This window comes from Mangifera indica, chromosome 20 (assembly GCF_011075055.1).
Source record: "Mangifera indica cultivar Alphonso chromosome 20, CATAS_Mindica_2.1, whole genome shotgun sequence".
Taxonomy (NCBI): Eukaryota; Viridiplantae; Streptophyta; class Magnoliopsida; order Sapindales; family Anacardiaceae; genus Mangifera; species Mangifera indica.
The window spans coordinates 3,298,504-3,321,342 of record NC_058156.1 but is presented as its reverse complement, the minus strand read 5'-3'; the positions used below and the strand labels follow the sequence as shown (position 1 = coordinate 3,321,342).

The window sequence follows — 22,839 nt, the reverse complement described above, 5'->3', positions numbered from 1 at the left end:
AACTCTTCATTTCAAATATTTGTAAACAAACTAATATATTTGAACGTCCTCTATAATTTTCATAATTAACTTCTAAATATTATCTTTTTTACAGGGGGAAGTGTTATCAGTGGTCAGTACAAGAATCAACCACTCATTCAGACAAGTTGAGTGAACTATGCTCCACATCAAGGTATCAAGACTTGAACTACAATTAAGATTGATTCTAACTCATATATTTACAAGAAAAAAAATTGACTACCTTCAAAATCCTTGCCTTTGATGGGAGGACCTCTCTCTGCTACAACTGTAATCAACTCCAAGGCAGACTGGTATATACACCTGTTGCTACAACAATCTTTTACGTAAAAAAGAATTAATGTAACATGTTAAGCCTACTATTTACGCCTTTCTTTCCTCTTTTATGGTATCCAGTGCTTCTACTTCAGCTAATTGCCGCTTATGCTCCTGATCCAACTCTTCAAGTTCACTTTGAAGCTGTGTCATCTGCATAAATTTGAATAATAATGCTCATGCTCAAGTTCACATCAAATTGCTCAAATATTTTTTGCTTGCTAAGTACAATGGATGTTACACAAAATGATCATTGATGTCAAATGACATACCTTGTGGTTAAGTTCTTCAATCCTCTTATCAGATTCCAAGCAGCTGAAACAACAATGTGCTCCATGTCAATATTTGAAATGATGAATAAGGAAAAAAGGTATGTCGGCATGATTCCTAAAAAGAACTGAATTTTGAAGGATGTGAACACATGGGATTTCAAAAGATAAAATCAATATGCATCATGCATGCCAAACAAGGATTAAGTTTTGACAGATTTGGGTAGCAAGGGTCACCCTAAAAACTAAGTTTGGCTGTCATTATTCAGGAAGCAGTTACCGTATAATCATGATACAAAAGTGTAAATCTTCCAAATGATGAAAAAGTCAAATACGTAGAGAGCAAAGTTTCTAAAATTCATTCTATGACAAGTAAAACTGCAACTAACCACCATAACTCGAATACTTTTACATACTAAATTAGAATACTTGCATACTCACTTAGCATGGAGCTTCTTGTTTTCTTGCATCAAGTGTATGGCTTCTTGACTTCTGGACTCATTTGTGGCAGTAATGACAGGCTGCAAAAGATGAATAAGTATGAGCCTATTTTCAAATGTTTTGGAGAAATGCTAAATAAAGGGGAAACAAAACAGAAAAAAGGTCAAAGGAACATATATCTACTAAAGATGATGAATCGTGTATCCTTGCTGTAAATCAAGGTAAAAAGCAAGAAAACTACAAGACACACACATCCAGCTTCGCAAGCCACCCTACCATTTTGGATACTGAAATGATAACTCTAAAATAAAAGAGGCTCTATCACACTTGTCCTCTGAAGTCATATATCATCAAATCAAAATTCAAAGCAAATGAACTTGCATCAGGGAAAGCAATACAAAAACCATCGACTAAGATATTTTTGCTCACCAAATAAAGTTAGCTGAGATGCACTTAAATAATATTTGAGAAAGATGCATTACATAAAAAATGGTTTCAACTAATCATTTCCGACATATCTACCTGTTTGTCCAATGTCTGCTCAGCATCACTTGTGTTAGTCCCTTTAGCAGAGTGCTTTTTAACATTTTGAAATCCAAATAACTCTCCGTGTTCCTTCCTCTTACGTGATCCTGTTGCAACACAAGACACAATATGCAAAATATAAAATTGAAAGTTAGATATTAAATCATTCTATTTTCAACCTAGAAAATTTACCTGGTTTTGTGCTGCCAACAGCAATGGAACTTTGATTTAACACTACAGGTTTTATATTCCTAGGTAATGCAGAATGGGATGAATCCTGCGATGCAACTGTTGCTCGAGGCTTTTTAAGGGCTTGATAGCCAATCAGTGCACAATGATAATCCCTATCAAAGTGCAATAACATACATCAGCTATGTATGACAGCCAACTGCAAACTCTAATCAGTAGAAGAATTCAGTCACCAGATTCCAGATACTCAACTCAGAATTTCAGGGCAAATTTTTGAACTTGCAAAACTAATTTTTTTAACCATAAATTGAATCAGCAAAGATAACATTAAATTCAGCAATTATTTCTAACAGAACTCAAAATCACCCCATTCATCAACAAACTAGATTAACTTCAAAGCAAATAATACACGTGCATGTACTATATAGTTTGAAAAAGAAATAACATCCTTAAAGTATCAATGTGTCTTCAGAGAACCTGATCCAAACAAATTATAGCTGCTTGTAGATTAACAATTTATACCTAATGTAAAATCCTGCAATTCCGATATTATCTGAAGCTTACCAGTACTCCCATTGCATTTCCTTCAACCGAGTTTCAAGCTTTTGGAAAAGGGAAGTTCTCTCGAAGTCTTGTTTGTTATGAGTTGGCTCCACAAAATTAGCTTCTAAAACACCTACAGCAATAAAAACAGAAAATCTAGCATGTACTAAATACAAATTTTGAACAAACAAGCTCATCAAAAAACTGAGGGAAGCAGATGCTTCAGTACAGAAATTCTCACCAACAATTCCTCTTCCCCTACTAGTGCTAGAATAGCTAACTACCTTCCAATATGGCTGCAAAAAAAGTGAAAAACTCATGTCAAATGAAAATAATAATTATAAAGCATAATAAACATGCAAGACTTAGTTCCAGTACAAGTGTTTGTGCATGGATGTATACATAAGAGTTGAAGTATGTGTGTGTGTGTCGCAGAGACAGAGGAATGCCCCTAATATGCAAATAGTTCTGCATCAATTTTTATAAGAGCTTCAACGTACTCAAAAGCATAAAGATTCTCAAATAAGCAACAAAAAAATTACAACTGAAATAGTCTGATCAAAGGAAAATGGTTTTCCTCATTCACTTAAAAAATATCTAAGTGAAAAAAATTACATTGAACCAGTCTAATCAAGGACAAATGTTTCCCTCCCTCAATTGACGACATCAATCAAGTAGCCTTTCTATCATTAACCATAACAAGTAGTAATCTGAAGATCCAACTGGAAAATGAATTCAATTTCACAATGAATTTACATCCATGAAACAAATTGTAATCAACAGCCACAAAAGTGACTATATGAAGATCCCACTGGAAAATGAATTCAATGAATTTATATACATGAAACAAATTGTAATCATCGGCCACAAAAGTGACAACACAAACTATGAAAAAGAGGAGACAGGCATAAACAAAAACAATTTAATGACAATGGTCCTTCGCTATTTTAATGATGTTACTATGCAGTGAATTTTATATGGCAGTTACATAAAAATCTCCTGCACATCAGTAAAAACCTTAAAGGAAAGGACAATAAACCTTTTGAATTAATGACATACCAAAATTAGTCGATTCTTGTGGTACACACAGAAGCCATGGATATTAACACGTGGTGCTTCTTTTAGAAACCCAATTGTAGTTATCACTGTACCCTGCACAATTAAACCAGAGAACACCAATGTGAATGATAACAAAATCAAATATATAAATAAATATAATACAGCAAAAATAAAGCTTGATATTTCACCATAATCCAGAGACAGTGAATCTGGAACATATGATAAACATGAAGAAAGCATAAGGTTGGGAGTGAGATCAATCAATTGATCAAAGCATAAATAAGAACAAATAAATTCTTAATGTCACAGAATATGTCAACTATATATTACCATATCAAAGTAGATTATATAGACAATAGGGCTTGATTATAAAGATTTAATTATGGTAGGACTTGATTATAGGATCGTAATCCTAGGAAATCAAATATTCTGTTTTTCTAATATAAGATTCCTTATTTATAGATATACATATATTGTTATAGCAATGATATATGAACAAAATTATTTTCCATTCAATTTTGTACATGGTATCAAAGCTAGGTTTGCCCTAGTGTGCAAACTTGTGTATTTCATCATGCCCTAGTGAGCAATCTTCTTGGGTCACCCTTGTAGTAGACTTTTTCACCTCACCGCCAACATGAAGAGAAACGCTGCCTAAAGATCAGCCAGATCCAAGAATCCAGTCAACAAAAGACCAGCGCCTGAGCTGCACACACCGCTTCTTTCCTCGGCAATGTCAATTGTCAATCTCCTTCTCTGACGAGCGTGAGTTCTCACTGCCGACATCATTGCACTCAGAAGGCACTGACGATCATAACCTCATAAGCCCATCGCCATTCACAGCCGCACATGCCACCACCGTCGCTGAAACAGTCGACTTTGCCGAATTTTTTGACTGTTTAAACGTCGTTCATCTTTTTCTGGTATCATCTCTCTTTGTACAACACATCTTGGTCTCTATTGTTGCAAAACGCATTCAGTCAAGAACTTTCTTGCTATATTTGACTTTTGGTTGTTTCAAATAATATCACGGCCAAAAATAAACCTATAACTATCGCTGATGTGGATCCTATAATGTCAAAAATCACGGAACACAAGTTTAATGGTTCTAATTATTTGGAATGAAGCAAGACAATTCGACTTTATCTGCTAAGCCTTGAGAAAGATGATCACCTAACAGAAGCCCCTCCTACAGATGGTACTAGACAGACATAGCTAAGAGATGATGCCCAATTATTCCTACAGATACGATATTCCATCAAGAGTGAGGTGATTAGCTTATTTAATCACTGTGAATTGGTTGAAGAATTGGAGTATCTAGATTTCCTGTATCCAGGAAGAAGGAATATTTGTTGCATATATGAGGTATGCAAAGCCTTTTATCGTGCAGAAAAACACAACAAGACGATTACGTCTTACTTTATGGACTTTAAAAGGACTTATGAAGAACTCAATATGCTATTACCATTCAATCCTAATATGAAAGTTCAACAAGCCCAACAGGAGAAGATAGTCATTATAAGTTTCCTAGTCGGTCTTCCTCTTGAGTTTGAGACTATTAAGACTCAGATTTTTTCTAGTCCTGAGATTTCATTGTTGCATGACACATTTACAAGGGTACTTCACACAGAGAGTACCTTATCGTTTCAAATAATAGTGTTTTTGTTGGTCGAAGTAGTGAAGTCAGTCATCCATATAATAGAAATGGTAATAAATGAGGGGGAACCAACAATCGTGAAAGAGTTAGTGATAATCGGAGTCAGGATTCAAGAGAGATTGTCTTTTATTATTGTCATGAGTCTGGACATAAAAAACGCACTTGCAGAAAATTGTAGAATCGGACTTAGAAATCCCAGTCAACACATATTATAGCCACCAACTCTGCAACTGAAAAGACCATCATCATTTCTACAAATGAATTTGCCAAGTTATCTCAATACCAGGAATCACTAAAGTTTTCATCTACTTCTTTCACTTCTATTGTTGAGTCAGGTAAACCAAACACATCTTGTTTCCTCATCATCCAAATTGGTCATTGATTCTGCTGTCACAGATCATATAACAAGTAATCCTAGTTTCTTTTCTACCTTCCAATCACATGCATCTCCTTCTATTGTTACTTTAGCAGATGAATCAACATCATAAGCTCTTGATTCTGGCACTCTCGATCCAACTCCATTAATTTCCTTATTCTCTATCTTAAGCCTACCAAATTTTTCTTTTAATTTATTTTCTGTGAGTAAGCTCACTCCTGCCTTTAATTGTTATGTTTCATTCTTTTCCTGACCATTGTCTATTTCAAGATCTTATGACGAAATAGATTATTGGTAGAAGACACGAATTATGAGGTTCTATACATACTTGACATGCAAATACCAAGACCCATTGCTTGTTCCAATGTCTTAACTCCATTCGAAGCACATTGTTGGCTAAGACATCCTTCTCTACCCTTGTTGAAGATGTTTTGCCCTCAATTTTGTCATGTACCGTCATTAGAGTGTGAATCATGTCAGTTTGTCAAACATCATCGTCTATCTTCAAGTTCTAAAGTCAATAAACGAGCTAGTTTCTCCTTTTGAATTAGTTTATTCAGATGACACAAGATACTTTGTTGCTTTTGTTGATGACTATTCTCATATGACTTGACTTTATTTAATAAAAAATTATTCTGAGGTGTTTTTTCACTTTCGTGCCTTTTCTACTAAAATAAAAACACAATTTAATGTTTTTGTACATAAGTTACGAAGTGATAATACTAAGGAATATTTTTTCAAATCTTTCCAATCATACATGTTTCAAAATGGCTTGTTTCATCAATCTACTTGTGGTGCGACACCATCTTAAAATGGTGTAACTAAGAAGAAAAATAGATATCTCCTTGAGACAGCTTGAGCTCTCTTATTCCAAATGCAAGTTCCCAAACAGTTTTGACATAATGCAATCTCCACATCCTGTTTTCTAATTAATCGCATGCCTTCATCTGTTCTTCAAGATCAGTCTCCTTACAATGTTCTCTTTCCAAATAAAGTCTTGTTTCCTATTGAACCTAGAATATGTGGTAGTACTTGTTTTGTATTGAACCTAAAATATTTGATAGTACTTGTTTTATTTGTGTTATTCATCCCTATGTCACAAAGTTAGATCCAAAATCTTTAAAATGTGCATTTCTTGGTTACTCTCATCTTCAAAAAGGTCATAGGCATTTTTGTCCTACTATTAACCGATATCTTGTTCCAACTGATGTTACCTTCTTGGTGAACAATCTTTTCTTTTGCACCTCCCCTACCTATTCTGTTCAAAGGAAGGATGATGATTTGCTAGTTTACACTATTACATCTTCCAATTCGCCAAAAGTGTTTCCACCTGCTAATTCTACAACCGCCAGTTCTCTAGAGATTTCTCCACCTGATAATTCTACACTTGCTAAGCCACCTATTACCCAAGTTTATTCCAGACATCAACAACCTCTGAATACATGTCCTAAACCGATCTCTTCGTTAGTAGATCCAGTCACAAGTAATCTTGATCTTCTTATTGCCCTTCGGAAAGGTAAAAGCCAATGCCTGTATCCTAATTCATCTTTTGTTTCTTATAATCACTTGTCTCCTTTGACTTGTTTTTTATTTCCTCTCTCGACACTATTTCTACTCCCAAAACTATTCAAGAAGCCTTATATCATCCTGGCTAGCGTGATGCTATAGTGGAAGAGATGAATGTTTTAGATGATAATGGTACTTGGGACTTGATAAACCTACTTGCAGGAAAGAGAGTCATTGGATGCAAATGAGTGTTTGTCATTAAAGTTAACCTTGATGGATCAATGGCTCGCCATAAGACATGTCTTGTTGCTAAAGGAAATGCCCAAACTTATGGAGTGGATTACTCTGACACTTTCTCCTTTGTAGCTAAGTTAACATTTGTCTATCTATTCATCTCTCTGATAGCTACATATGATTGGTCCTTACATCAGTTGGACATCAAAAATGTCTTTTTACATGGTGACCTTCAAGAACTTTATATAGAACAACCACCTGGGTTTGTCGCTTAATGGGAGTATAAGAAAGTTTGTCGGCTTCACAAATCCTTGTATGGTTTGAAACAAAGTCACTTTGAATTCTTGGTAATACCATTTAGATTGTCAAACGCACCTAAAACGTTTCAACCTTTCATGAATAAAATATTTTGGTCTTACCTTTGAAAATTCATATAGGTATTGTTTCATGATATTTTGATTTATAGCACAAATTGAGTAACACACTTGGAGCACATACAAACCGCCTTGGCAATATTAAGGGATCATGATCTTTATTTTAATAAGAAGCAATACATGTTTGGCCAATCGCAACTTGAGTATCTAGGACATTATAATTTTGGTTGACAGGGTGGCTACTGATCTAGCTAAGGTGAAAAGCATGACAGATTGGCCTATTCCAAAAGATATTAAAGGATTAAGGGATTTTCTAAGGTTAAACAACTATTACCGAAGTGAATTGTCAAAGGGTATGGAAAAATTATTTCACTACTCGATTGCTGAAAAAAGATGCATTATAATGGACTCCCGAAACCCAATTAATCCTTGATACTTTGAAGCTGACTCTTTCTTTAGTGCCAAAATTAGGTTTACCCTATTTTGACAAAGTTTTTGTGTTCGAGATTGATGCCTCAAGTGCAAAGTTAGGGGTTGTCCTAATGCAAGAAAGCAAACCCTTTACTTATTTCAATCATGTTTTGATGGAGAAGGCTCGTCTAAAGGTAGTTTATGAGTAAGTTAATGGTCATTGTTCTTACAATACAAACATGGCATCAGTATTTATTGGGCTGACATTTCATCGTTCACACTAATTAAAGAAGTTTTTACCTTCTAAAGGATCAAAAAGTGCTCAACACTACTCAACATAAATTGGTCATTAAATTGTTGGGGTTTGATTTTTAAATTGCTTACTATCCTAAAGTTGAAAATAAGGTGACAAATGCTTAGTCTAGAAAATCTATTCAATCAAGTGAGCTATTAGCCTTATCAAAAGTACAACCCATGGCAATTGAGATCATGGAGATAAGGTGGCAAACGATGACTGTTTGAGTAAAGTATTAAGTAGTTACTACTAGAACCGACCAACCATCCAAGGTTTACTTTGCGACATGGGACTTTCCTTTATAAAGGTCAACTAGTTATTGCAAAGGGTTCCACTCTCAGCCCTCAATTTATATTAGAGGTCTATTCTTCACCTTCTTGAGGCCATTTGGGATTCGTATGCACCTATAAGAGAATCGCGGTTGTGTTATATTGGGAAGGGATGAAAGGTCATGTGAGGAAGTTTGTAGTCGAATGTAATATATGTCAAAGAAGCAAGCATGATGCTTTGAGCTCTATTGACTTGTTACAACTCTTAACTACTCTCACAAATTTGGGAAGATATTTCGATGAATTTAGTAGCCGAACTACCTAAGTCTCACTAGTTTGATACTATTTTCGCGGTAGTCAATAGATTGAATAGCAATGTCCATTTTCTTCCTTTGCTCCACCCATTTATAGCAAAGGAAGTGGCAATGTTATTCACTAGAAAAATTGTACAACTCCATGGGCATCCTAGCTCCATCATATCAAATAGACATCAGGTTTTCATGGGTCATTTTTCGTCGAAATTGTTTAAAGTTCGTGGTACCACTTTGAAACACAATTTTGCTTACCATCCACAAACACATAGGCAAACGAAAGTAGTTAATCCGAGTTTGGAGACTTACTTGAGAAGTTTCACTAGTGAGCAACCTAAACAGTAGAATAAGTGGCTCTCATGGGTTGTGTATTAGTTTAACACAACCTTCCTTGAATCTATAGGCATGACTCCTTTTAAGGCTTTGTATGGTCATGTACTATACTCTTACGCCTTATGGATGAGCCTACTTTAAATAAAGAGGTAAATTGCCAACTCTCAGGGTATAACCTTATTTTAGATGAATTAAAGGAAAATTTATTGAAAGCCCAACATCAAATGAAGAAGCATGCATATACTACTAAAAAAGAAGTGCAATTAAAGATGGGCGATTGGTTGTTTCTCAAGCTTCAACCATATTGCCTACACTCCTTAACAAAGCACCCAATTGAAAAGTTGCAAAGGGAAAAACAGTTGACGAAGATTCTTTAAGCAACGTGACAGCAAAGGAAGGGAGAAAAAAGTTGGGTGACTTGGCAAATAATTAAGGGTGCATTGAAGGTGGTTAAGGTAAAGAGAATAATGTATTATGAAAGGAGTGATAAGAAAGGTTTTTTTTGGTAGTCGAAATACCAAGTTAAGGCTTAGTTGCTCATCTTACTAGATGAAAGGGTTAGATTGATTGTAGAAGTAGTGTTGCAAACTTTTCTTTACTCAACAATATCAATAATACTAGATTCATTTAAATAATCTCTTTTGTCTACGTGTTTATATTTTGGAGATTGGATTTTGTTTGGCTGGTTTTGCAAGTAGAGATTCAACAAAGGTATAGAGAAATTCACCACATAATAACCAATCAAGATTATAATTTGATATTTTTCTAATGACAATATTGTAACAAAGAATGAGAAGTTTCCCATAACAAAATACCAACCTCCAAGCATCCACTACTTTGGGGTCTATATAAGATGAATTCCGGAAATTTGAGATCATTAGCAATATTATGATACTCAACAACACGCCCACGCAATATTATACTGAAACTTTCAGGAATTCGCAGGTACAGTATGGACAGATACACCTGTAAAGTAAGAGAATAGGCTTAGCAAGACATGAGCTCCTTTCTACAAACAATAAAACTATATACACAAACAATCTACACAACTTTGTACATAAATAATGACATGTCACTATATGTTGGGTGTTGTTATATTTCTAATTTAAAACTACTTAATCGCATAGTGACATATCATTGTTTGTGCACATAACACTACTTTTCTACAAATATATTCAAATAGAAGCTTTTTGTTGTAGACTTACACGCAAAGAATAATGGAATCTGCTAGCTATGTGTTGTTCAGTTATCGACTTCTCCTTTTTTTTTAAATCCACATTAATTTGAATATCCTGAAATCACTCAACCACAAGACCACACATCAAACATGAAAGAACAAAAGATTTTAAAATGACGAAAATTAAATTATGAAGGAAATGTCAACCTCAGGATCTGAATCAAAGTCGATCTCCGTATTACCATCATCACCAAACCATAGGTTGTAGATAATAATTTTTGAACCATGTGATCCAATGCCATCAAACTACATTTATGAGGGGAGAAAAAAATTATAAAGAGAATCTTGAAAAAAGAAAACTCCAAAGACCATCAATATAGGAAGTATATCGATCAAATTACATCACATCTCTCGCTAAACAAGTAGAGGAATAATTTGGTATATTCTATGTTCCTAATGATAAGCAACTCATAAGTTTTCAAAATCACCCCTTGTTCTTTGACTTCACAAAATCAACCCTATCTAATACCATAAATGGAGCATTATGTGGGAATTTATATCCCATATCAAGTAAATTTTATTTCAATTGGCCACATTGCAGAATGAATGAAGAACACCATATCCAGTTATCAGCAAAGAATTACAGTACTTCACCAATTTTTCACTGCCTCACTTCGCAGTGAAACTGAACATCACAATAACACTCTTTAAAGCTAATTGTTTTGAGGGATTCTTTAGTTAACAATAGTCTTTCACAAAGTTAGGTGATAATCATCCAACTGTAAAAATAAAATAATCAAATCACCCCTAAAAAAAACTGTGTGCATACTTGCTTCAAAAGCTCTTCTTCCGAAGAGAAAGGAGACCACTGCAACATCAAGGAAAGATTTGACCTAAAATGTTCCCCATCATGCAATGTTTTTAATATACCAGTTGATGTGTTGAACTCATAATCCACCTGAAATTGACAAAAAGATTAAAGTAGGGATTGAAAGAGAAAGTCAAATACACAGAAGGGACTCACCATAGGTACTACTATTCTGTCAAGGCCTGTCTGTGTCAAGAATGTATAAGAGAGGAGACCAATGCTTTGAGTACAGATCCTAATAAGTAACTAAAAAGGTCAGATTTGATTAGGCAACAAAACATTGCATGAAGATTAATCCACAGCTAAACATAAAAATGACAGTTCTAAATTAGCATTTTAATGTAACCGTTTGGAAAAAGTTAGAGACAAAGAAAAGGAAAGGAAAGAAAGAAAAATCTATTACCCAACTCTGGGATTTTTATCTTAACTCCAGTGAAAAGTATCAAGTGCGATTTTGTGTCTCTCATTCTCTCCAGAAGAAACTAAAATCCAATTTCTGACTTGGTTTTTGAGCAAAAAATCATATGATGTTCCAACAGGCTATTCTTAATGTTGGTGACAAAAATACAAAGCCTCAAACTTTATCTAATGGTATTCAATCATATATCGATTACATAAGTAGCAAAAGACTCGACAAAAAATGTCAGACCCTTGCACCCTTCAATCTCTTTGGGAAAAAATTCCATAAAATGAAGAGGGAACAGGGAGCCATATGATAAGAATAATGCAATTAAATTTTCCAATAACCTTCATTAAATTGCTTCCTCAGGCACTGTGTGATCATAAATAACCTATTGACTCACAGTAATATTAAAAAAATTGAAAATTGTCGTAGCAAAAATATTATAAGATTGGGTCAAACCTATTGTTTACATGGCGACTGAAAACGACAGCATCTGCACCAAGTCTCATAGAGCTGGTCTTGAAGCCATTGCCATCTAAAAAGCCACAACTATGTAATAAATATCATACAAAAAAAAAAATTGACTCTTGAAGTATAATAACATAAGACCAGTACATTTTCCAATTGCTGATTCCAGCTTTTTTTCTGAAAATCCAAAACTCATGCAATGTCGAATTGCTTCAGGGTCCATTCCACCTCCATCATCTACATGTACAATGGGAAGTTTAGGAAACACAACAGTTAGTAGTGCATTCTCCCATCAGGAGTTTAGGAAAATAAAAATTCAATTCAAAATACCTTGAAATAACAATGCCGGGCTTCCATCCCTTGGATTTATGGTTTTATCTACAATGACAAAAGTGGCCCCATTTTGGATCTATCCAATTTAGCAAAAAAGTAAAGGCGAAATGCAAAACATGACGTCAGGATATGATAGTTTAAAACAAATAGTGAAAACAATTGAATACCCTGTTTCATTGATATTTAGCTCACATCTGCACCTATGCAGCAAACATAGAAGTAAATCTAACTAGAAATATCTTTTCACTGGAATTTTGAAGATATTGATACTTATTTCTTAAGAATATGTAAAGAAAAAAGGTGCAAATAATTGTTGGCTGTCAAATTACATGTAGTCAAGGAAATGTATATGAAGAAGCCTATAGATCAATAAGCTTCCAACATCCTTAGAAATAGCCAAATACATTAAAAATCTAGGTAGTCATTGGCAAACAGATTAGAACTAAGACAGTAAATAACTAAACTAAAATTTTGAAAAGATATATATTTTTTCAATTCAAAAAAGAGAAATTTTCCCGCAAGGAGTTGTTTTAAAAAACACTAAGAATCTGTCAAAATATTAGCAACCAAAAAGTAATGTGACTATGATCCAGAATAACAGAAGGAACAAAAATAACAAAATAGAAAGTTTTAAAAATAAAAAAGAAAATCACCTCATCCATGGCATTGTCAAGCAGCTCTGCAAAAGCTGCAAACAGGAATGATCAAGTGAAAATTGTAGAAATTATAAACTGCAGCAAGTTAAATTCATCAAAAAGAGAGAAGGAAGTGAAACAAATAACCACATTAGCTGACATACCACCAAAGGCCCACTTATGTGAAGTGGCATTTGAATGAAGGAACATAGGGTGGACATGGAGAAAATTTTTGCCATCTGTTATCCCAAAGACAGTCATCCAATAAAAAAAATGGTAGATAAAAAAAATCATGCATAGCATTTAGTTAGTTTCAGTGTTTCATTTGATGATCAATTGTCGGAACACACTGAACAGATTATCACAAATTTTATTAATATAGCAAACAATCACATACAATTTGCTTAAGTATTGACATAAGGTAATTGATAAATGCATACTTTGAAATGTGACCTTAGAACCAAACCCATCTTCATAGTTCCCAGCTTTCCAGAATTGTCGACAAAGAGGAGCTGGACATATAGATGAAGCAGAAGAGATGACTGTGTCATCAACCAGTGACTGTCCTCGCTCCAATATGCTATTGCTACTTTTCCCAGCACTTAGAGCATTTGAGCTTTCATTTTCTTCAGATTTTTGTCTTCCAGATTGGGTTTTGGACTTCCAATGCTCAGATGTTAGGTTATGGTAGTACTTGTGCAGGAATGGGCTCCCAACAGAATCTGGTTCCAACTTAATAGCTTTTATATCCACTGGTCCAGCTTCATCATCACTACTCAAGTCCACAATGTCTGTGCAGCTCATCTTCCTCACTGGAAGTACAATGGCAACCAAGAATGTTGAACCAAAATAGGGGGATACAGTAGGAAAAAAACACAAGGAATCAAGGGATCAATAGGACTATAGACTTAAAAAGTATAGTTAGCTTCCCCCAATCAGCTTTCATTGTTTCATATATCATTTTTCTATAATCTCACTTTTTCATAAATCCTTTTGGTGACAGAAACATATAGTTTTATTAGATTTTCAATGTAAGACCAATAGGAGATAAATATGAGAAAGGAAAAAAATAGAAGCTTAGAAACAAGGGATTAGAAAAGAGAAGGAGAAGTATGAGAGACTATATAATCAATATTCAATGGCCATACAAGTCAAAAGTCTAAAATATCAAGGGTCTTATATACATATATATATATAGAACATGAAATACCCAAGTTTGAACATCTTAAAATTTTAAAAGTTTTCAGACATAATGAATTTTTTTAAAACATGACCAAAAGATCTGAAGCAAGAAGTTAAGTCAATGATTTCGTCTTCTCTAAAAATCCCGTGTTGCATTTACAAAAATTCAGAAAACATCTACACATAATTGAACCAAAACCCCAACACATGAAGATAAAAGCTCTAAATCCTCATAACATAAAATTGAGTAAACCTATATAATTAGCTTCTAGAATAAACGTAGAACTTAAAAAGTTCATTTCACATCACTTCAGCTACTTACACAAGAGGATTCTTTCCACCTAAAAAGAAATAGGACTTGGGCTGGTATGGGTTGCTAAACAATAAAATGTTTTAGTATCATGGCTTTAAAGAAATTTGTGTATGTTGGAACTTAGAAATAAATCCCAAATTTAGGATACAATTTCAAATTAATTATTGTATATATTTTGAATTTTATTCTTTACTAGTTTAGCTTGATTCTTTCATAATTTGATTTGATTCTTTCCTAGTTTAGTCTGATTTATTTCTGAATTCTAGAACTTAACTTAATGCAAACTACGCATATATTTGGATATCCCCTAGGAGTTATAGTAAACTATGTATATATTTGTCTATCCTCTATGAATAATAGTAAGCAAGAATTCTTCAAATCTTCATTTTTGTTTCAAAGCTCAGAGTTAAGCAATCCTATCAGTGTTTTCTTTCTAAACAGACTATAAAAAATGAATAACCATGAGTTTATCGATTCAACACACTCACGTTGTCACCTATGTGGAAAGATGGATTCCTCAATTCAGCACACATACCATTATCTACATAGAAAGATGAGTTAGTAAACAATCACCAAAACAAACAAAGAGTTGACATCATTAGAGCATAGGCCTTAAGAACTCTTTTTCTATATTTTTCACTCTTAGAAGGAAAAAAAAAAGGTGTAATTTGCCGAAATACTGCTAAAAAATTTTTAGACTTCAGACACCATCAAAGCTCCTCTCAGTTATCATAGTGGATAGCCATCGAAAAAAACAGACATCGTCAGAAACCTAAGATCTCATCAAAAAATCTTCAAACCTTTTCAGAAAAAATTGGAAACTGTTGATCTACAACCACACACCGCCAAAAGTTGTCGATCTATTGTCACTTGTTGACAAAAGTTGTGATTTATAGTTTGTCAAAAACTTCTAGATCTGTTGGAAGTCATCAAAAGTGTCACATCTATCGCCAAAAATTGTCGATTTGTTGCTTGCCAGAAATCTCAGCCTACCGAAAGTGTCAAATTTACTAGATGTTGTAGAAAGTTCCATAACAACTCCACTAGAAAATTGACCCAATTTTTTCATCAGGTTTATCTTCACCAGTTGTTTCAATTGTCAATCTATTTTCATCATTGCCAACTAAAATAACCCCTTTCCATAAAAAATTTCAAAAAGGCCTTTAGGGTAGATTAGAAAAAAGAAAAAAACTTTTTTGTGGAAAGCTTCAAAATAGGCCCTTTGTGGCAAATTTCAAAGACCCCTTATCACAAATTTAAAAGAAACTCTCATGGTAGTTCCTTTCAATAAGTGTAACTACCATATTGGACCTTAACTCCCACAAAGAGTGAAAAAAGTTGCAATAAAATGACTCATTGAAGGAAGCATTAGCATGTGACAATGGGGCCATAAATCGTACCCGACATCTACTTTTATTTTTTGAATTCCTCAAGATGGGATATTAATTTTAGGAGAGCATGGACAATCAACAACAACCCAAGTTGCAAATAGAAAATATTTATTCTCCAACTTGAGAAGAGTGTTTGAAACTAGAAATAAGTCTCAAGTTTAGGATGCAATTTCAAATTAATTACTTCATATATTTTGTATTTTATTCCTTCCTATTTTTACCTTTATTTTTTCCTAATTTAGTCAAAGTAGTTCCTAGATTAACATTATTTGTTTCTGATTTTTAGGGACCTAATTTATTACAAACTATGTTATATATGCATTTTCTCTATGAATAAAAGTGAGCAAGAATTCTTCAAATCTTTATTTTTGTTTCTGCGTACAATAATCAATCACCAGAATCACAAAAACCAAACACCAACAGCCATAAATGAGTAAGAACCACCCCCTTTCTAAGAGTTTTGGCATTTCTCCTTTCCCAAAAAAAAAAAAAAATTCTACATCTTGGTTGTAATTCACCAATCAACAAACTATAAAATTTTAATAACTAACAATAGGATATCCTCATTGACCGACGTGTATGAGATAGTTTGAAATATTTCAAGTTAGGAGTCTTCATTGTAATTAGACAATTCATGTAATAAGTTAAGTCCAACCAATTGAATAGGCATTATCCTCTTTGAGCTTTGTCATTGTTGTCACAAATCCATTTAATAGCTTAGATTTAACAAAATGAGTAGATATTATCCTCCTTTAACTTCATACACATGTCCTTCAACATCACAAAGTTTGCATTTGAGTTTCATGAACATATTTCTCTCCTAAAATTCATCTATTTAATTTAGACATTCTGAACACTTATAAACTAGTGTTCATCTTTACTAAAATTTTGAAATGTGGCAAACCCTCCTCCTCGACTTCAAACAATCATGAGTACAACCACTTTGCAGCATAAAATCACAAAAATAAAGCACAAGTTGGCTCCAATATCACAAAAAATAACTAAGGTCAAACCAATTGGGTACATATCATCTTTTTTGTGTTTCATGTATATATCATTTATTAATTTTGATTTGCTTTAGAATTTCACACTAGAATCCTTCATCCAAGACACATAAACTAAATTGAAGCATCTTAATGTTTAGGGGCCGTTTAATTCCAAGGATTTAAAGATTACCTTGGTAATCTATTTTTTATTACTTACATTACCTTATTTGATTTGTCAGTAATAAAAAATTACAGTAATTTTCTATTACCAATGCTAATGTGACAAATAGTATAGGTGATAATTTGATTATCGTCTTCACCTTAGGTATTAAAAGATTATCAAGATAATTTTGACTTTATTATAATTATATTATTATTTATTAATTTTTTGAGACAAAAATAAATTTATTTTTAATTAATATAACATATAATATAAAAAATTTTTAAAAATAATTATATTCAAGGGCATTTAAGTAAAATAATTTACTAGTATTCTTTTATTACTTTTAACCAAACACAATAATTATTTATACCTACCAAATTTTATCAAATGTAGTTATCATTTATACCAAATAATCTTCTAAGTAATCTATCTTCAAGGCAATCTCTTTATTTTGATAATAAAACATTACCTAAACCAAACGCCCCCTTAAAGCCAATATAAGTTCCATTAGCAATGTAAGATATGATACTCAAACAAGGCCAATTACTTTCTAGGAAATCTCCATATGACAACTATGAACTTACCGTGCTAAAACTCACTTCACAAGACAATTCAAAATATACATTACATACACACATATACATAACTAAGACCAAGTTCTACACTTCTAAGTTATAAATCATCAAAATTTCATTTTACCTTAAAAAGCAAGATGGGCAAAAGGAAGAGAATATAGGCCAAGATATTAAAATCATCTAACCCTTGATTAATGAATGATGGTTTAAGGTTTCAAAATCTCATTTTAATTTATTAGACAAGGAAGAGTTGAGATGCTCGTATCTCTTTGCAAATTGAGGTGTCAAAATTATACATCATCTAATTAACTTTATTAGAGAAGGATGAGATGGCTCAAAGTTTCAAAATCCAGTGCCCAAATCTACATCACAACATCGCACTTAACAAGAAAGAGAATGATGGGCTACACTTGCCAGGAAAGAGAATGGTGGGTTATGAGAAGGGTTAGATACGATCCAAGACAAGCCCAAACAAAACTCAATTTGAAATCAACTCAAATCCAAAAGAATCAATTCAAGATAGGCTTGAGATCGACAAATTGAAGCTCAAACTCGGTTCAAAAACAATTTAATTTTGAATTCGATCTAGCTTAACTCAAATGTTCAAATTAACTTGAACTCAACTTGTTGTGCAATTAGAGCATGAATTCAATCTCACACAACTGTTAAGATGAAAAGTAGATAGAACTCTTACATTTATACTCTTTCCACTAGTATGCCTTTTGAGAAAAACAAATAACGTAACCTCAAAAGCTTTCGATCAAAACAAAAATTTATCAATAAAACTATGCGTACTCATTTTCAAGGATCAACTAAATACCAAGATAATGTGTCATAATATGATTTTTGAATTAAGTATTAAATAACACTCAATCTTATGATGATACACCATCACACATCTCTGAATACCCAATTGAGAACTCAAAGCTGGGCATTCTTGCTCAAAAATTATATATCATGTGTGGGGAGAGAATCATAGCAATAGAAGTTTCAGGCAGTAGTTTCATCGATTTTATATTGTCCAGTGAAACGTAAAGGAGAGTTTCCTACCACTAAATACAATTATCACTGAACATACGCCGCGAGGTAAACGTTAAAAGCCTCAGAAAAATTACAAACAACTCAATGAAAGACAGGCCGGTAGCAATTACCGGCTACAAAAATGTAGCCAGAAAACAGTGATGCCACAAAACTTATAATAATAGAGATGCAATGGATTGTTTACATGAAAAAAAAAAGCTCAAATCAGGGTAGATTAGACATGAATAGGAAAAGAGAGTGCCTGATTTTTACCTCCTCAAAAAGCTCTTTTAAAATATTTGCAACCAAAACCAGCCAAACCCTTGAATCTCTTGGATGGTGACTACTATACCAATAAATTCTCCATACCCAATAACAATCACAAGAGACTGAACTATTTTGTGGTTCCTCCTGTGATATGGTCTCTAATAAAATTGAATTAATAGATCATTTTAAAGACACAAATGGTAGTTTTGAATTTTAAAATTCCTTCTAGAAGTTTCATGGTTTTGTGGGACAATAAAATTATATTCACATAATTTATTTTATATAGATTATTAAATTATTATATAATTTAAAATTAATAATAAAATAATATTTAATTATATAATCATATTTAATCATATATTTATATTTATATATATATATATATATATATATTATTCTTTTTTATTTAAAAACTAAAAAAAAGAATGAATTATTCTTCTACATTAAAATTAAAATTTAATTTCAATAATAAAATTAGATTCAAATCTTACACATGCAAAAATTATAACTATGATGTAAATTTATGTGAAAATTGAATTTCAAATTTAATTATTCATCTCAAGGATATAAATAATAATTTCAACTTAAAAATAGTTATGTTGATATTGCTTCTAAAAATTTAATAGTTTTGTTTCAATAAGATAGTGAAAAATAATTTTCAACAAAATACTTTTCCTCATTAATGAAAATTAAGCCATAAAATATATGTGAAATCACAATTATCATATTACTTTTTATTTTTTTAAAATTTATTATATCATTTTTAATAATAATTCTCAACAAAATAGCCAAATCAAACAGAACACCATTAATAAATAGCGATATTTTGATGGTAGAAACTACAGCTTTGTAACCCAATGTCATTTCATATCTTTCAATCTTATCTTTCCTAACTCTAATATCTTCTTCCAATAGAACAAAAGTATTCAAACATCTTGTAAATTAAGTAGAAGGAAATTGAGGACGAAAGTTTTGCATTGGATGATAAAATGGTTGTATCAATCTAGAAGTAACAAAAGATAGTACAACCCAATTAAAATAAGCAAACTCAGGTCAAACATAACCCACAATTTTACGAATCATATAAAAACCCACGTTTATTTATGTTAAGGCTATCTTAAAGGCCCACAAGGTAACCTCACATGAATTATTTTTTAAATTAAAAGAATCAATTATAGACTATTGAAAAATAGTTGTTGGTCAAGTTGTTGTTACTAATGATTGCTTCAAATTTTTTTTATTTTTTCATTTTTCATTTTTATATAATTTTTAATTTCTTACAAATATCAGTTATTACCACAATTTTATTCAATTCTTCAAAAAATCACTCAACTTTCAATTTTCTCAACTCTATCAACCGTTCAACTCTCTTCACTCTCAAATCAAGCTCACACAATTTCTTTCAATTTCTCAATTATTTTTGTTTTCATTTTATTTTAAACATTAATCAATTATATTTAATTCCTCACATTCATTTCAAATTGGGTTTTAATTCAAATAAATTTAATCCTTTTAATAATGAAAAAAATTAATATTTTCATGAAAAACCACCATCACAATCACTATCACCAAAAAAAGAAAAAGTAAAAGTCAACAATTTGTGAACATTTTAGTCAAATAGAAGAAAATATTGGTGGAATAATGATTTGACACACCTTGTGCAAACATTTCATATCTAATTTAACATGTGCAAATTCAAAGGACATCAAACACCTTCGAAGGTATATTGACAAATATTGCGAAAAAAATGTCACAACACTTAAAAAGGCAACAACAAATTTAATTCACAAAGTTAAGATAGTCATGTGAATCTACTTTTGAATCCACTTTTTGTAATGGGTAATATATGTAACCTCATATAATGTTAACAAAACATAAAAGACTATATGATTAGATACGTTGTTATTATTAGAGTTGGTATTCTAGAGTCATTATTCTTGACTATATAAATTTATGTTAAGTCGTATTTAAATATCTTCTAGTGATATTTTTTATTTATAACTGCATATGTTTTAAAATATGTCAAGATAAATGTTATTTAGTCAATCAGTTATTGAATCATTTGATTAGTTCAAACAAGAGTTAAAGGCTCATATGGTTGACCAATCCGATCAATCGGTACATTGAAATTTTTGATCAAATTTCAATAAAAAATGTATTTTTGGTTTTTCTCATTGACACGAAAAAGTCTAACCGATATACGTTAATGCGTATATTTTATATATTTTGTTATGCGTTGTCACACGTGATTGAACAACTATTCATATGAATTCATGTTATTGCATGGTTAGATCCAAAATTGTCATTTTGGAACTAAAAAGGGTTATTAATTAAATGATGAAAACTATAAATTGAAATCTTGATAGTTTAACAAAGACTATAAATATTGTGTGTAGTTAATAACATGTTATGGATGCATGATATGGTGTTCGATACATTAGCCTAAAGATTATTAGTGTGTTCATTTTTCTTTCATTGTTGGGCTTTTTGAATTTAGGCATGTGTGCCTTGCATCTCTTAATTTCTTATGTAAATTTTTTCTTACTATAACTCTTTCGAATATAAGTCAAAGTTTCATATTTATTGATTTAATTTATATTAGAATTAATCAATGTACTTAAGATAGGAATTGTTGTAATGTATTTGAATAGACGAAAAAAATATGACATTATATTCTTGAAAACTCGAGAAGACAAAGAATAAAAAGCAGGAGCCTAAGTTGACCTAGTCAACCCTTTAAGTCTTGAGGGAGTCGACATTAGATAAAATCATATATCTATAGGGATTTTGTGATCTTCGGCAACAGAATAACAAATTAAAAAATTAATTTTAAATAATATAGTCACTCTGCAAAACCCCTTTTAGATCACTCCCGTAATATAATTAATTCACAAATATACAATAACACTTATAAGGTGTTAATGAGATATACGTGTATAAATGATTTTTTGTTGATAGAGAGAGGTCACGAAGCTATTCTCATAACCAAGCATAATTCTACTCTTTGGTATCCATATGAAGCAATAGCAATAGGGCTTGGTTGTGCTCAAAGCTTGGTAGAACTTGAGGACAACTTTGTGTGAAAGGGAAGGAAAAACTCTGGGGCTATGGTTATTAAAATAATATATTTTGTATGTTCTAAAATGAGAGGGACGCATACATATATATACACAAACACATATGTTGTCTGGGACTTGAATATGTTCCAAGCAACTCAGCCATGCATGCTTGAAACTAATAGGCATTTTGGGCAGACATCAATTAGGTGGCAATAGTCCCACCTGTGCTTACATGTATACAACTCATAAGAGTTGTATATTTAGTCAACATATTAATTATGTATATTCCTTCATTAATATCACATTAACTCTCCTACCATTTTTGGCAACCAACCCATAATTAAGAGATTATGATATTAAAGAATATAGGGTAAAATCATATAATCATCCTAATTTGAATTTCAAATTAGGTTATGTGGATTTGAGTTAATCTAACTCAATCCTGTCATTTCTCGCATACACACTAGCAACATAAGATTATTACACTAAGTGTCAAAGCATAATAAAATATATTTTGAGTCATAGGTCTTTCCAAGGCTCTAAATTCTCCATCGAGAATTTAGATCGAATCCAACTTGAAGAATCCTCATGCCTCCAAATTTTATCAACTCCTATTGTGTGTAACCTATAGACTCTTCATTAAGTCAGTAATGATCAAATTTGTATTGAGCTTTTAATATGATATTCATTAAGATACAAATCAAGATTGGCCTCTAATAAGACATCATGATCACCCGATCAATAGAGATTAACATGCGATTTCTTTTAACCTATCAATGATATGATTACTTGTATAATTTGATAATTTTGTTATAAATATCCCTTCAAGGTTGAGGTATAGCTTACGTGTCTCTATCAAGGCTCCCTGAAATAC

The 22,839-nt window shown here is 32.2% G+C and overlaps 1 protein-coding gene across 2 annotated transcripts; it reads right to left on the bottom strand.

Annotated features, from left to right (window-relative positions):
* Positions 1-36: 36 nt before the first annotated feature.
* Positions 37-19,080, bottom strand: LOC123204827 (protein MICRORCHIDIA 6-like). Of its 2 annotated transcripts, XM_044621630.1 has the most exons (21): positions 18,913-19,080; positions 14,993-15,045; positions 13,450-13,821; positions 13,174-13,248; positions 13,028-13,062; positions 12,372-12,450; positions 12,189-12,278; positions 12,033-12,108; positions 11,327-11,405; positions 11,132-11,260; positions 10,510-10,608; positions 10,331-10,417; positions 9,945-10,091; positions 3,360-3,452; positions 2,542-2,596; positions 2,322-2,433; positions 1,761-1,912; positions 1,566-1,675; positions 1,044-1,123; positions 606-648; positions 37-486 (listed from the first exon to the last, which is right to left on the bottom strand). In XM_044621630.1, exons 3-21 carry the CDS (start codon positions 13,811-13,813, stop codon positions 382-384), a joined length of 2,010 nt encoding a protein of 669 aa, XP_044477565.1. In that variant the 5' UTR covers positions 13,814-13,821; positions 14,993-15,045; positions 18,913-19,080; the 3' UTR covers positions 37-381. The 2 variants fall into 2 exon arrangements, with proteins under 2 accessions (XP_044477565.1, XP_044477564.1); XM_044621629.1 differs by lacking the exon at positions 14,993-15,045 and having other exon boundaries at positions 18,913-19,079.
* Positions 19,081-22,839: the final 3,759 nt, after the last annotated feature.

Coding starts and splice junctions, on each gene's coding strand:
- LOC123204827 (XM_044621630.1), bottom strand. CDS start 13,813: ATGAGCTGCACAGACATTGTGGACTTGAGTAGTGATGATGAAGCTGGA. Junction 11,261..11,326: donor ACAGAATAGTAGTACCTATG/GTGAGTCCCTTC, acceptor TGTCAATTTCAG/GTGGATTATGAGTTCAACAC. Junction 649..1,043: donor AACAAGAAGCTCCATGCTAA/GTGAGTATGCAA, acceptor TTGTTGTTTCAG/CTGCTTGGAATCTGATAAGA.